We start from the raw sequence: 14,304 nt of genomic DNA, 5'->3' as shown, positions 1-14,304 counted from the left end.
CGCCCTTATCGATGGCCAGTCAGTGGGCAGGCAACCCCTGGTTATACGTTTCCTCTGAGGCCTCCGGTGCGACCACGAGTCCCTACGTGGGACTTGGCTGTGGTATTAGAGGCTCTGAGTAGGGTGCCGTTCGAGCCTCTTGAGGAGATAACTGATAGACTCCTCACTATTAATACTGTCTTCCTGTTGGCCATCACCTCTCTGAGGAGGGTGGGTGACCTTCAGGCCCTTTCTTCGGCCCCTTCTCACATTGACTTTGCGCCCGGCATGGCGAAAGTATTTCTCTACCTCCGTCCGGGGTATCTTCCTAAAGTCCCGACAGTCGTACCACAGCCGGTCGTACTGCAGGCCTTCTGTCCTCCTCCCTTCAGGGAGCCTGACCAGGAGAAGCACCACTGTGTGTGCCCAGTGCGAGCACTGGGCGCATACATCCACAGAGCTGCCCTGTGGAGAAAGTCGGACCAGTTGCTGGTATGCTATGGTCCGCCTAAGAGGGGTCTTCCTGCTACTAAGCCCACTCTTAGTAGGTGGATTGTGGATGCTGTTAATCTTGCTTACGAGGCCTCTGGGCTTGCCCATCCGCTGGGAGTCAGAGCGCACTCAACTAGAGGTATGGCGGCCTCAAAGGCCCTTTGGGCAGGTGTCCCAATACGGGACATCTGCGACGCTGCTGGATGGTCCACGCCCCTGACCTTTGAGAGGTTTTACAACCTTGATGTCCGAGCCACTCCAGGCTCCTCTGTCCTTTTGTCCTGACACAGACAGGGACTTGGTCAGTATGGAGGCGTTGGTATAGCGTTCCCAAAGCGTCTCCGGACGCAGCTCGACGTTCCTGGAAGGGAACGACCTAGGTTACGTATGTAACCCAGGTTCCCTGAAGGGAACGAGAGCTGTGTCTCGCAGCCATACTTCCGGCATGCCTGCCAGCGCTTGCTTCATGACATGAAGCTGACGCGGGCGCCGCCTCACGTGCTTATATACTTCCTGGTCGTGACGTCACTCCGCCCGTGACGCTTCGCCCTTCTATTGGACTGATTACATACGATATTCAGAGCGGAATGACGCTGAAGGCATTCCCATATCGTCTCCGGACGCAGCTCTCGTTCCCTTCAGGGAACCTGGGTTACATACGTAAACTAGGTTGTTAGTGTTTTTATTACACAAAGCTATAAAAGTCTTCAAAACAAAAGATCCAAAACAAATTGGCAGAAAAAAGTAAGCACATCCCGAAAGCAGAATGATTTAGCAAAATGATTTTTGATTTGACCCAAACTGTTTGATTTTTCTATTAACTTTTAAGCTATTAAAACTATTTTTCTTAACTATTATGTTAATATACGTTTAAGCATAACACTATAATATAATATAATATAATAAATTAATTAGTTAACTATACTAACTGATTAGTTTGTTGTTGGACAATTAGTCGAATATCTTGGCACATTGCTTTTATGCTCTCCAAGGCTGCATTTATTTAATAAAAAAATCAGTAAAAACAGTAATATTGTGAAATATTATTGCAATTTAAAATAAAATAAAAAAAGTTTTGTATTTTAATATATATTAAAATATCATTTATTCCTGTGATGGCAAAGCTGAATTTTCATCAGTCATTACTTCAGTCTTTAGTGTCACATAATCCTTCAGATATCCTTTTAAAATGCTGATGTTACATGTTGGGTTTTTTGTGACTGTTCCATGTCGGGTTTTCTGTTTTCCCCTGTGTCCTAGTTCAGTTTAATTAGTCATTGTGTACACCTGTCCTTCCCAATTATCTGCCCCTTTATAAGTTCCTGTCTTTGTTAGTCTCACCGTCGGTTATTGTCTCTATTATTGATGTGTGTGCACTCCCTTGAATGTATTCTGCTCCTGGATTCTTGATTAAAAGAAAGTGTTATTGTCTATTCTCGTCGTGCGCTCCTTGTTCCGCACAGCATCATAACATAATAACCGACCAAAACAGCAAGTTTGCGGCGTTTTTCCCCCGTTTTATTTTCCCGGTTTTTGCCAAGTTTTTTATTTTTTATTATGGATCCCGGTGTTCTCGTCCTCCTGTTGGAACAGGGGGATCGCTCTCTCGAGGACCACACAGAGGATTTTTTATTCCTGGCCAACTTAACACACTTCCCGGACTACTGCCTCTGCTCGTTCTACGAAGCTGGACTGAACAACACCACACGTGGGCAGTTGTCCGGGGACGGTCCTCGAGAGAGCCTCGCCGCCTTTATCGAGTGGGTGCTGGTGTCTTGCAAATCGCATCTCACCGTGGACCTCGCAGAGAATGACACCAGCCCCACTCGGGACCCAGCGCCCAGTCCACTACCACCCCGCAGCGCGGAGCTGCCCGAGCCCACCGCAGACGGAGAGCCAGAGCCTGCCGCGGTCGTTGAGCCATCGCCATCAGGAGCGACAGAGCTGCCGATCGTCCCGGAGCCCGAGCCCCAAACGTCTGACCAGGTGCGAGAGCCGGCAGTGCATCCGACGGTGGAGAAAGTTGTGGAGATCGCGGGGGCGATGGAACGCCCCGCCCACGGCGCCACCGCTGAGGGTGAGCATGAATTGGACCTGGGTAACCTCATTGACTTCCACTCTGACACGATCATCCCTAAGCCAGCTCCTGTATTGAACTTCTGGGAAATTATCCCACCCGACCTCCCTCTCCCACCGCCTCTCATTGATCTGGTTCCTACTCCAACACCCTCATCGCCTGAGTTCGTCAGCCCCTCTGCTCACCCTCAGCTCACCATCTGTGGCGTGGGTTCGCCGCGGGTCTGCCGACCTCCAGCTCTGTTGGCGTTGAGTCTGGAGGATCCCTCGTCTCCGCCCTCAGCCTCCGAGACCCAGACTCCGCCTCAGTCCGGCGACCCTGCGGCTCCACCATGCCTTCAAGATCCCTCGGCTCCAGCGGATCCCGTCTACCCACCAGCTCCACCGGGCTCCCTCGTCCTTCCGGCTCCGCATTGGTCAGTCGTCCCCCTACCTGCACCTCAGGACTACTCTCCTTGGGCTGCGCCCCGTCCCTTCGTCCCTCCGGCTCCGTTGGGCTCCTCCTTCCCTCCTGCTCCACCTATGTCCTCTGTCGCTCCGGCTCCGCCGCGGCCATCCGGATCTCCGCCTGCGCCGAGGTCGCCGAAGACATCTGCTCCGCCTTGGACCTCCGGATCTTCGGCGTCACCCTGGCTCTTCGGCTCTCTGTCTCCACCTCGGGCTCCACCACCACCTGCTCCGCCGCCGTTGGTCGGCCCCATGGAGTCGGCGGTCCCTCCTCCACCATGGCTCCTCCCTCCGTCGGCTCCCCCGTGGGCCACCATCTGGACTGTGGCCTGGGTCGTCATCTGGCTCCTCCTGTTCCTGGCTCCCCCTTGGCTCCTCCCACCCTCCACTCCCCCATGGACTTATTGTTTGGACTCTCTTATGTTTATTCCCTGCCACCCTCCGGTTCCACACCCTCCTCCAGATCCCCCACCCGCCCTCCTCAGTTGTTACGTTACGGCGTGAGGCCACGCCTTGCCGGGAGGGGGCGATATGTTACATGTTGGGTTTTTTGTGACTGTTCCATGTCGGGTTTTCTGTTTTCCCCTGTGTCCTAGTTCAGTTTAATTAGTCATTGTGTACACCTGTCCTTCCCAATTATCTGCCCCTTTATAAGTTCCTGTCTTTGTTAGTCTCACCGTCGGTTATTGTCTCTATTATTGATGTGTGTGCACTCCCTTGAATGTATTCTGCTCCTGGATTCTTGATTAAAAGAAAGTGTTATTGTCTATTCTCGTCGTGCGCTCCTTGTTCCGCACAGCATCCGTAACAGCTGATTTGATGCTCAAGAAATTTCCTGAAATTATCAAGGTTGAAAACATACATAGTACATTTTTTTTCAGGATTATGTGATGTATAGACTATAGAGAGTTCAAAAGAACAGCATTTATTTGAAATAAAAATATTTTGTTCCATTATAAATGTCTTTATAAATGCCTTGCTGAATAAAAGCATTAATTTCTTAGATTTTTTTACTGACCCCAAACCTTTGAACAGTATTTTGTTTTAACCTGTTTTTTAAGCATAACACTTACATACTACATATTATTATATTATTAATGAAATATATTAATTTATTAAATGCACTTGTTGATCTCATTAATAAGCTAGACTTGAACAAGTAATCGTAGATGAGACACGCGGTTGTAGCAACCACAAACTTAAACACTGTTTGCCCTATGGCATAAAAAGAGTAAAAAATCTGCCCAGCATAATCATGGACATGATCTCCATTAATTTGCATATAGCCCAGTAATAGATCTGATTTATATCCGTATTGTGGAGACTCGTGTATATGGCCAGGTGAAAGTGAAATGTCCATACTCTAACTGATCTTAATCCCATCAGTCAAGATGCTCGGGGTTATACGGTTTTATTTATCCGCATTATGACAGCTATACCCTATCCTATCTTTCTCTTATCTATATCTTTCTTTCATTTCTTTATCTCTCTTTCTCAGACGTCCTACCCTCCCACTCACTACATCCGCAAGGTGCCGCAGAGGAAGATCCATTACTTCACTTTCCTTCAGATGGTGCAGCTGCTTTTTCTGTGTGCGTCTGGGATGTACCCTCTCCCGTATATGAAGATGATCTTTCCTCTGCTAATGTTTATCCTTATACCCATCAGGTGAGTACTGAAATGCCTTCAGCTCCCGTCTGTTGTGTAGTATGTGTCATTTGCTGTGCATGTGTAATAAATGGTGTTTGCTAAAGGTCATATTACAGAATGATGAATGATGATTTACATTGTGTGGCTTGTTCATGGCAGAGGAAAAAAAAATATTTTGAAGTTCTCAGAAATGTACTCTTTTTAGTCACGTGCTTTTCATATATTTTGAAAAACTACACATTTTGATAATTATTTTTAGACAGAAGTTAATAAAAGAAGTTGAACCAGTACTTTATTTTCAAGGTCAAATGTGTTTTTAAATACAAATATTGTGAATTATTGCTATATTTTTGGGTATCATGATATTTTACAACCTAAACTTATCTTATTTTGGCAAAACAAGCAAACAAACAAAAAACATTGATATTTTAAGAGATTTACTGACCTTGACACAGGTCAGTCATGTCCTATTTTATGTTATTAATTTTTTTCCCTGCATGTTGGTTGCTCCATGTGATTTTGGTTGTTGCAACATGATTTGTTAGCAAAAAAAACCCTTTCAAATATTATTAAAATTTGAAGAACTTTTGTTAAAACATTCTTTTAATTAAGAAATAAATAAAAAATGTATGAATATTTTTTTATGTATTAATAAGATTTGCTTTTCAATAATTACAGAATTGTATTTCTTAATAAATAATTAGTAATTAATAAATAATTATAATAATGTCATTAAAATGCTTTACTTAATAAAAAATACAAATCAAATATATATTTTCTTAATTATCTGTTTGTATGTAATTTTGTCTCTGTTTCAGGAACTATCTACTGCCCAGGATCATTGAGGCTAAGTACCTGGACATTATGGATGCACAGCGCATGTAAACACATGCACACTGAGCCTCTGAGCAAAGCACTCTGGGAATTGTATTTCTGAAATGCAAAACTCTGGGAGGAAAAACAAACTGATTCTAGTGTTTAACAGCAGACATTCTGGTGAAGCACTGAACGAGTAAGAGAGGGATTAGAAAAGAAGGATATGTGAAGACAGAACCAGAGAGGGGGAGGACGAGATGGCCTGTTCAAAACAAGAGTAGAACGACAGACCGCTGTCTGACTGTTTGACTATTGACCTTGGTCAGTCACTGCTTCTCTCATGATCTGAATATTACACCAAAGCCCCCCGCCCCCTCTCTCTCTAGTCTATTCTGATATATCCATGCATCACAAACACTTGATTTATGAGACGTAGGGAACCATCACACGCATTCTCGACAACTGTGCCATGACTAAATTACACAAGTGTTTACTCCATCTCCGACCATAGTGTTCTCAACACAAATACAGCTGTTGAACTAGAGACTGAACTGAACCTGTAGCAATACCTCTTAATGCTGAACACACACACCCAGTGCAAAACTTTTCATACATCAAGTAAAAAAGCTGTTGATGGCAGATTTTTGGTACATATCAGTGCAAATAAGTAATAACGAAGTGAGCATGGACCAAAAGAATACACTCACCTTAGGAAACTGTGTCTCATAGCAATACAGCGGATTATTAGAGGCTATCAATATTTTAGAGTTTTCTAAAGAGAGTTTTCTTTCGAGGTAATTGACTTCTAGTTTGGAGACCCACTGATGTGTAGAGAATGTATCCTAAGCGCTGGGGTTTCAGGGAAACGGAGAAAAACAAGCAGCATTTCTGCGAACCTTACTCACTGCTGAATGGACTCTGGCATTTAAGCTTTGCACATCACAAGACACCACATCTGTGTACTTTCTCCTGTCACACACACACACACACACACACAGAGGCATGATTATAAACAATACCCAAAAGAAAGGCACTTAAACGCACACTTTCATGTCTATCCATCTAACAATATATTTAAAACAGAGAAGGCATGCCTTTTATAAGACATCAAAAAAATTTATTTGTATTACTATTATGTAATTTGTTGTGTTATTATTAAAAGCAACTAGAAATAATGGTTAAATGAAGGTATAGTACCTTTATATCCCTACTTTATAATCGTTTATAGTTGTTCGTGATCTTTCCGAATAAAAGACGTCGGAAGACGCAGATATCTCTGATGATTTTGACCCATCAAACCATGTTACATTCCTAGAGAGAGCAACTATATATACGAAAGCGCACGAATCGAGAAAGACACGGTTTGACTAACTGTGGGCAAAAAAAAAGCGAGCACCTGTGCACTAAATCATATGGCAATATGAGATTAGAGAAAGCTGAGAAGCAGACTCGACTGATTTTTGTCATGGAGAGCTTTAAGCTTCAGACAGAGAGAGATTAGATGTACTGTTGAAAAAGTTGGCTTTCTCTTGAACATAATCAGCATTCCTGTTTCTCTCTCTATCTTCCCTGTAACGGTATCATAGTTGTTCTCCTTGAGTCCAGACCTCTGGTGTAAAAACAACCTCCCTTCAGTAATCCTGTTTGTCATTGGACATCTCTCAGTATTTACTGTAATATTGAAGTATTCAGCTTTAATTTGTGATCGCTCACACCTGGGTGGGATATGTTGACGAGTTCTGTTCTGTGCTGTTTAAATATTGTTTTGGATTTATTTTTTATTTTCTAATCATGAATGTATACTGTGTAGATTTTTATATAGCACATAAAAAGATCCATTGTAGAATTGATTTTGTCAAACAGATAAGCTAAATTTGTAAACTGCAATATGTAAAAACTATGGTAAATAAGAGACATGTTTATTGGAAGGATTGTGTGGGTTTAATAGGGGTATGCTATACACTGAAATATAGATCATTTCAAGCTGATTGCCAAATAAAGAGATATATTGATACCCATCTGTTTCAGCTCTCCTCTGTTTTCTATTTATGCTGGCTATAGTTGAATTTCATTGTTAATTACCACACTTTCTTTTCATTTTTTCCCTGGTCTAATGTGTTTATATGCTCTTACGACAAATACCACAAATTAAAAATAATGTTGGCATTAACTGCCCTCTACTGGTCATGTTAAGTATAGTTAATAACAACATTACAGATTCTACAGATGGGAATGACTCATTTCCGCGAATCGGTTCATTTGAACAATTCATCTAAAAAAAAGTTAAGTGGTTCTTTATATCACACGTCATCACGTAGTCCCTGACTTCCTAGAGTGCCACATTAATAATAGTAATAATAATAATTACAACCAAGCATACTAAGCAATTACCAGTGTTTATTGCGTTTTATTTATTTTTTTTCATTTGATTATTGCAGCCTTGATTTGACTCAGTCAAAGGCAAGTCATTCTGATATATATTTTAAATATGTGAACTCTCGGCTGGATGGTGGATGTTGTTAATAAAATGCTATTAAAACCAGATGTCGTGTGTGTTAAAAATAAAATACACAATACACACAGTAATAAACCCAGTTTCAATACAATTGTATCCTCTTTAGAAAGTTTAGTTTTACCATCAGTACTGAAAACATTTCTACATGTAATTTATTATATTTTTGCTGTTCAGTTATTAAGGTTACCTTCTCGCCCCATCAGCCAATCCTCCTCGGTTTATCGGATTCTCATTACGAATTGGAAATATTGCCTGAAAGAGACAATTCAAGATTCAGTAGATGATTGTTGACCGAATTTTTTCTCACCCTCTAATGAAAAGATCAGACTGGGTATTTTCAAAGTCCCTTTCTATAGTCTTTTACCGATTGGATGAAAAGATCCGACTCAAGCCGGTTATGCAACTGATTCATTCGAAAGATCCGACTCAAGCTGGTTGTGCAACTAATTCATTTGAAAGATCCGACTCAAGCCGGTTGTGCAACTGATTCATTCGAAAGATCCGACTCAAGCTGGTTTTGCAACTGATTCATTCGAAAGATCCGACTCAAGCCGGTTGTGCAACTGATTCATTCGAAAGATCCGACTCAAGCCGGTTGTGCAACTGATTCATTCGAAAGATCCGACTCAAGCCGGTTGTGCAACTGATGCATTCGAAAGATCCGACTCAAGCCGGTTGTGCAACTGATTCATTCGAAAGTTCCGACTCAAGCCGGTTGTGCAACTGATTCATTCGAAAGATCCGACTCAAGCCGGTTGTGCAACTGATTCATTCGAAAGATCCGACTCAAGCCGGTTGTGCAACTGATTCATTCGAAAGATCCGACTCAAGCCGGTTGTGCAACTGATTCATTCAAAAGATCCGACTCAAGCGGAATCGGAATCCCTACTGTACTTTGAAACTCTGCCACTGGGTCCAACAACACTGTAACGAAAACACCTGACTCGTACTTATCTGACAGCTGATATGTTGAGCGACCTTTAATATCTGTTCAGATTAACTTCTGTAATATGATATCCCTCTGCTCGCGCACGTATGTTATTGTGGCACGCATCTCGTGGTGTTGGTCGTGTCGGGGAGGCGCTGTGTGATGAGGCCGCGGAGGTGGGTTGAGTTTGCGGTGATAAGCTGCAGATCTCTCCTCCTCTCTCCGCCGAGGAAACAACACGTGTGTTGCGGCACCACGGCACTCTCATGGCTGAAGAGGCCAAAAAACTGGCAGCTTATGCTGCTGTGGACAACCACATACAGGTGAGATTCTGTATTTACCTTCATTGTGACACATTAACGCTAGCGTTTAACTGGATAAACGGGCGCTTTAAACACTTTAGAAGGCGTGACTAAACATGCGTAGCAAACACGATGCATATCGATGTATCCCGCGTTATTAAAATACCGGTCAACAGACCTGCAGTAATTGTGTTTTGCTATATGGCTAACGGCTTTGACAATTATAGTTTGTAGAGAGTATCCGCTTCAGACATGCTAGCTGGGATGTTACATTGAAGTCAGCTAACGATAGTAAGTAAGTGAGTGTGAGTCAGTTGAGCACCTGTGTTTATTTACGCAGCGGGTTGCTTTAAACATACAGTAAGCTAGGCGATAAAGATGCTAAATGCTCAAATTAAACCTTTAGCGATTAGCATGTTTGGATCTAGCTGACGGGTGCAGTCTGTGTGTACTATAAATAATTAATTGTAGCACACTAGGGTAAGTTAGTGATTAAGGTGGTAAATGAATGAATTCGGGCTTTATTGTCAGTGTTGTGGTGGCCTGATGTATGACTAGATTTGGTTGGGTTATGCTTATGCTATACAATTTGATTTTCATTTCTCTTTCAGAATAACCAGGTAGTTGGAGTGGGCAGTGGCTCAACTATCGTCTATGCTGTGGACAGGCTGGGTAAGACGTGATCTAATATTATCTACTCGTGTTTGGAGCTCTTTACAATGATAATTAGTAAAATATGTTTTCTTCCTAGCTGAGAGGGTTAGACAGCAGAAGCTGAATATCGTGTGTGTTCCCACGTCTTTCCAGGTCAGTATTCATTCATTTGGAGCTTCGTTTAACTAGAAAAGTCTTGTGTTTTATAACTAACTTAATTGAGTTGTATTGATCCAGGCCCGTCAGCTGATTCTGCAGCATGGTCTCACTTTGTCTGATTTAGACAGACATCCTGAGGTGAGTTTGGGCCAAGAGGGTATGTGCATGGGCAGCTGGAATGGGTCAGATGCAGTGTTCAGTGTAGCAGACAATGTAAAAAAGATGATTTAGACAACTTATTTAACTAGCTCAGATAACATTATAGAATGGGAAGGTTTAGTAAAACAATGCTACAGTATGTTGGAAAGGGCAATTAAATGTATGATTTGACTGATGCTGGAATAGCAATAGGTAACATTTTGGCTGAAATAAAGTAACAGCTTTTTGCCAAAAAACTTTACTACGCCTGGTTTTATTTATCACCTGAGAACCCATGACACCCTGGATAGCACAAAGAGCTCAGTTACTCAAATTTAATTACATCAGTTTTCCCTAAACTGGTTTATGTGAAGCCCTGGGGGTTTATGAGAGAACAGCAAGGGCTTTGTGAATTAATGAAGAGCTAACAAATAAATCAACTTTTGATTTTGAGAGTCTTTTTTTGTCTTTTAGCTGGATGTAGCGATTGATGGAGCTGATGAGGTTGATGCTGCTTTGACGCTGATTAAAGGAGGAGGGTATGATTGGAAAATTAAAGTTTAAATCAAGTATTTTTACCATTTCTCTTCATTTGTGTGAAATCTCTGAGGTATCATCAGGTCTGGCGTCGTGTCCTTTTCTTTTCCTCCCTTAAAACAGAGGATGCTTAACCCAGGAGAAGATTGTAGCTGGTTGTGCCAAACACTTTATTGTCATTGCAGACTATAGGTATGTATTGCTGTCTAGTAGATGTTTTTATCCAAAGTGACTTCATCATTTGATGCATTTCTCAGAAAATCAACCCACTGTGCACTATTGTTTGAACTACAATATTTGGTATATATTTAGCATCCCATAATTACTGCTGATCACTGCATGTAGTGAAACAGTGGTGGTTTCATCATAACCCAGCCTGTGATTGCTATAATTAAATGAGTCTTCCACTAGAAGTGGAGATGTGTTTGTGTGATGTCATTTTATTGCTTGTGTGGGTAGAAAGGACTCGAAGGCCCTGGGGCAGCAGTGGAAGAAAGGTGTGCCGGTGGAGGTCATTCCCATGGCGTATGTGCCTGTGTCCAGAGCCATTGCCCGGCGCTTTGGAGGAGAGGCTGTGCTGAGGATGGCAGTCAGTAAAGCTGTAAGAGAGTCCTACTAATGCATCTTGAATTACATTTGTGTTATTTACATTAAGTTTTTTTTTTTTTTACTTCTAATTAGAATATACTTATATCAATGTCCTGTCCTAAAATACGGACACTTAATTTGAATGACTGCTTCAACCCAAAGAACTTGGTTAATCATTGAAAAGAACTAAGTCATTACATTTCTGAATTATTTAGGGTATTATATTGTAGTATAGTATATTATCCTTTGACATGCTCCCTATCTTGACTTGTTTTTTTTTTACCTTCTAAAATCTTGGCTTGAATTTCCCAGAAAGTAACATTGTTTCATGTAGTTCCCTGGAATCATCTCATGAAGCTTTGAATGTAGTGGGCTTCTACAGTATGACATGGATGGTCTAGTCACGTGATGATTTTTCTTTACGATGTTAAACTTTAGGGTCCAGTGGTTACTGATAACAGTAACTTCATCCTGGATTGGAAGTTTGAGCATGCACAGAACTGGAAAGAAGTCAACACAGCCATCAAAATGATCCCAGGTCAGTACAGATGAACACCTTTATTGTTAAAAGGTTTGTGGCCAGTACGTTTTTTTTTTTCTTCTTTAAATGTTTTTGAAAGAAGTCGGTTCTGCTAACCAAGGCTGCATTTATTTGATCAAAAATAGAGTAGAAATTGTAATATTGTGAAATATTACAACAATTTAAAATAACTGTTTAAAATGTAATTCATTCCTGTCATGGCAAAGCTGATTTTGTTTAGCAGCATTACTCCACTTATCAGATATTCCAAGACCCGATAATCAGCGATTCAGTATTAGGCTGTTGCTGTTGGTCGGTGCCTGTTGGTGCATTGTGTACTGGCCTTAATATGCTGATTTTGTGCTTAAGAAATGTTGAAAAACCGGAAACTGATACTTTTTTTTTTTTTTTTTTTTTTTTTTTTAAAGATTGTTTGATAAATATAAAGTTCAAAAGAATGTTATTAAAACAAATATTTTGTACAATTATAAATATGTACTGTCTGTCTTTACTGTTACTTGTGATCAATTTGATACGTCTTTGCTGAATAAAATATTGATTTAAAAAAAGTACCAACTGCAAACCGTTGAACAGTACGTATTAAGCACGAATGGATGTTCTCTCTCTTTATTTTCTTTCTTTCTTTTTAATTAAAGGTGTGGTTGAGACGGGCTTGTTTGTGGGGATGGCTGAGCGGGTGTACTTTGGTATGGAGGACGGGAGTGTCAAGACTAGAGACCCTCCTATCAACTAAGAAGATCTTTCCTCTGCTCTTGTGATAGACCAGCCTGCACACCTAAGTGCCGTTCAAATACACAGACTCTGGCAGCTCTTTCCATACAGGTTATCTTATTTTCAGTTACAGATACCGTTAGATGTCTGATCAGTATCCTCATACTGCTGTGCACGTGAAATATGGATTTTTATACAACAATGCAACATTAGATCTTCAGTCCCTTCAGATATACCTGTTTTTCCTCTGATATCGTCTGTCTGGACAATTCTGCTTATGTTGGACTGGAGTCTGCAGAGACTGTCCATACGGTACATCTACAGTGTCAGTTTGCCTTCTGTGCTTCTTTACGTAGCCATGAATATTGTCGTACATGGGCATCTGTACAAATGTATGAATAATGTGGCTTGCGTCTGTGCCTCCATAAATGTATATTTTCACAAAGCATAGTTGCTAGCCTTACAAATGCATGCAGCTTTTGAGAAAATCTCAATCACACACCATTGCATCGTTAGTATAGTGTCTTTGGGTTTGTATGATCATTTTGAATCTGTTTTGGTGACTGATTATGACAGATTTCCTCAGACGCTCCAACGTGAAACCTCAAGTAAATCGAGTTGCCTTTGCCAGCACACAGCGATTAGTTTAGTTCAGTGATCAATCATTTCAGAGGATTCTGCCCCTGGATAAAACACACTATTTGAAGTTGTGAAATGCCACTCGACTTTTGATATTGATTTTGTTTTCGTATAATTTTTCGATGTGCCTGTGGCCACGAACACAGTGTTGTTGAGGGATGAAAGCAGCAGCTGAAAGCCTTATCTTCTGTACATGTATTGATCTTTCAGTTCTGTTAATGAAAACTCTTCACAGAGGTCACTGTGATTTTGGGGTATGTACTACTTAAAATACCAGCCTGTGTTTTACTCTACCAATTTTACTGTGATTCTGAGGTTTTCAAATGTTATGTTTTAGACTGAAAATCAATATTAAAACCGGACCAATCAACTATATATTATCTTGTTAGTTATTTTGCATCTCATACTTTATTTAACCCCTGTTTTTTAAATACCACAAGAATGAACATACAAAAATCAGTGCCAGTGGTGAGTACGATTAAAAATACAATTACAGGTTACAAAATCAGGAAAACATTATAAATATGACGCAGTGAGACCGTTTTAAGGGCGTTATAACCAGTGTGGCTCAGTTAGGTCAAACATGGGTTAAAAGATTATTTAACAAACCACAAGAGGGCGTCATATACATTATGCAATGGCCAGCCTTTAAGACTACACAAAGTGAACACAGTGACCTGCAATGCTGAAGTCTCCTAAACTATTTGTATTATTTTGTGTTATGGATGTTAAGCTGTAATTACAAACCGATAAGTAACGTAATATAAAATTAAGTAAAATTAAAGGACAATACTGAACTTACTACAATTTGCGCAACGGATGAGTATATTACTCTTTTCATACCAAAAGTCCCGGAAATAAAACTTAAACATGACCTCACTTTTATCCGCAAACAACGGCCACGTCGTTATTTCCATCCTTGTACTTTTTACCCAATCAAATTTCACTCAGAACGAATTGGCAACGCCCCTCCAGTAGAAATCATTATATTATTTTGATTGACAGCTTGTCAGACCAATGGGTTGACTAGACTTCTTTCGCGGCTTCCGTAAGCATACCAATGAAACATGTTGGAGCCAACACTACTATTTTATTGGCTAAAACTCTACGGTGTGGCCTATAATATACTTTA

General features: G+C 41.1%; 2 protein-coding genes across 3 annotated transcripts in view; both read left to right on the top strand.

Moving 5' to 3' along the window:
- LOC306884502 (solute carrier family 4 member 11-like) overlaps positions 1-7,478 on the top strand; it is a 78,921-nt gene extending 71,443 nt beyond the window's left edge. The window contains exons 19-20 of one of the 2 annotated variants that reach the window (XM_079440415.1): positions 4,493-4,662; positions 5,463-7,478. In XM_079440415.1, the coding sequence (XP_079296541.1) occupies positions 4,493-4,662; positions 5,463-5,529 (237 nt within the window). In that variant the 3' untranslated portion in view covers positions 5,530-7,478. The remainder of the gene's footprint in view (positions 1-4,492; positions 4,663-5,462) is intronic. The other variant, XM_079440414.1, reaches the window with a different exon arrangement.
- A 1,384-nt stretch (positions 7,479-8,862) lies between these two features.
- Positions 8,863-13,546, top strand: LOC306884253 (ribose-5-phosphate isomerase-like). Its single transcript, XM_079439986.1, has 9 exons — positions 8,863-9,226; positions 9,817-9,877; positions 9,957-10,012; positions 10,097-10,156; positions 10,631-10,695; positions 10,817-10,885; positions 11,153-11,294; positions 11,720-11,819; positions 12,458-13,546. The coding sequence occupies exons 1-9, from the start codon at positions 9,170-9,172 to the stop codon at positions 12,553-12,555; spliced, it is 708 nt and encodes a 235-aa protein (XP_079296112.1). The 5' UTR covers positions 8,863-9,169; the 3' UTR covers positions 12,556-13,546.
- Positions 13,547-14,304: the final 758 nt, after the last annotated feature.

The sequence above is a fragment of the Barbus barbus genome (genome assembly GCF_936440315.1).
Source record: "Barbus barbus genome assembly, chromosome: 18".
In the NCBI taxonomy this organism is placed as follows: domain Eukaryota; kingdom Metazoa; phylum Chordata; class Actinopteri; order Cypriniformes; family Cyprinidae; genus Barbus; species Barbus barbus.
Note: the sequence above shows the minus strand (reverse complement) of the source record. Positions and strands in the feature narration are given on the sequence as shown.

Excerpts from the sequence above, each read along its gene's own strand:
- LOC306884253 (XM_079439986.1), top strand. The coding sequence starts at position 9,170 with ATGGCTGAAGAGGCCAAAAAACTGGCAGCTTATGCTGCTGTGGACAAC. Across the intron at positions 9,227-9,816 it reads CTGTGGACAACCACATACAG|AATAACCAGGTAGTTGGAGT; the intron begins GTGAGATTCTGT and ends TTTCTCTTTCAG. Across the intron at positions 10,013-10,096 it reads GTGTTCCCACGTCTTTCCAG|GCCCGTCAGCTGATTCTGCA; the intron begins GTCAGTATTCAT and ends GTATTGATCCAG.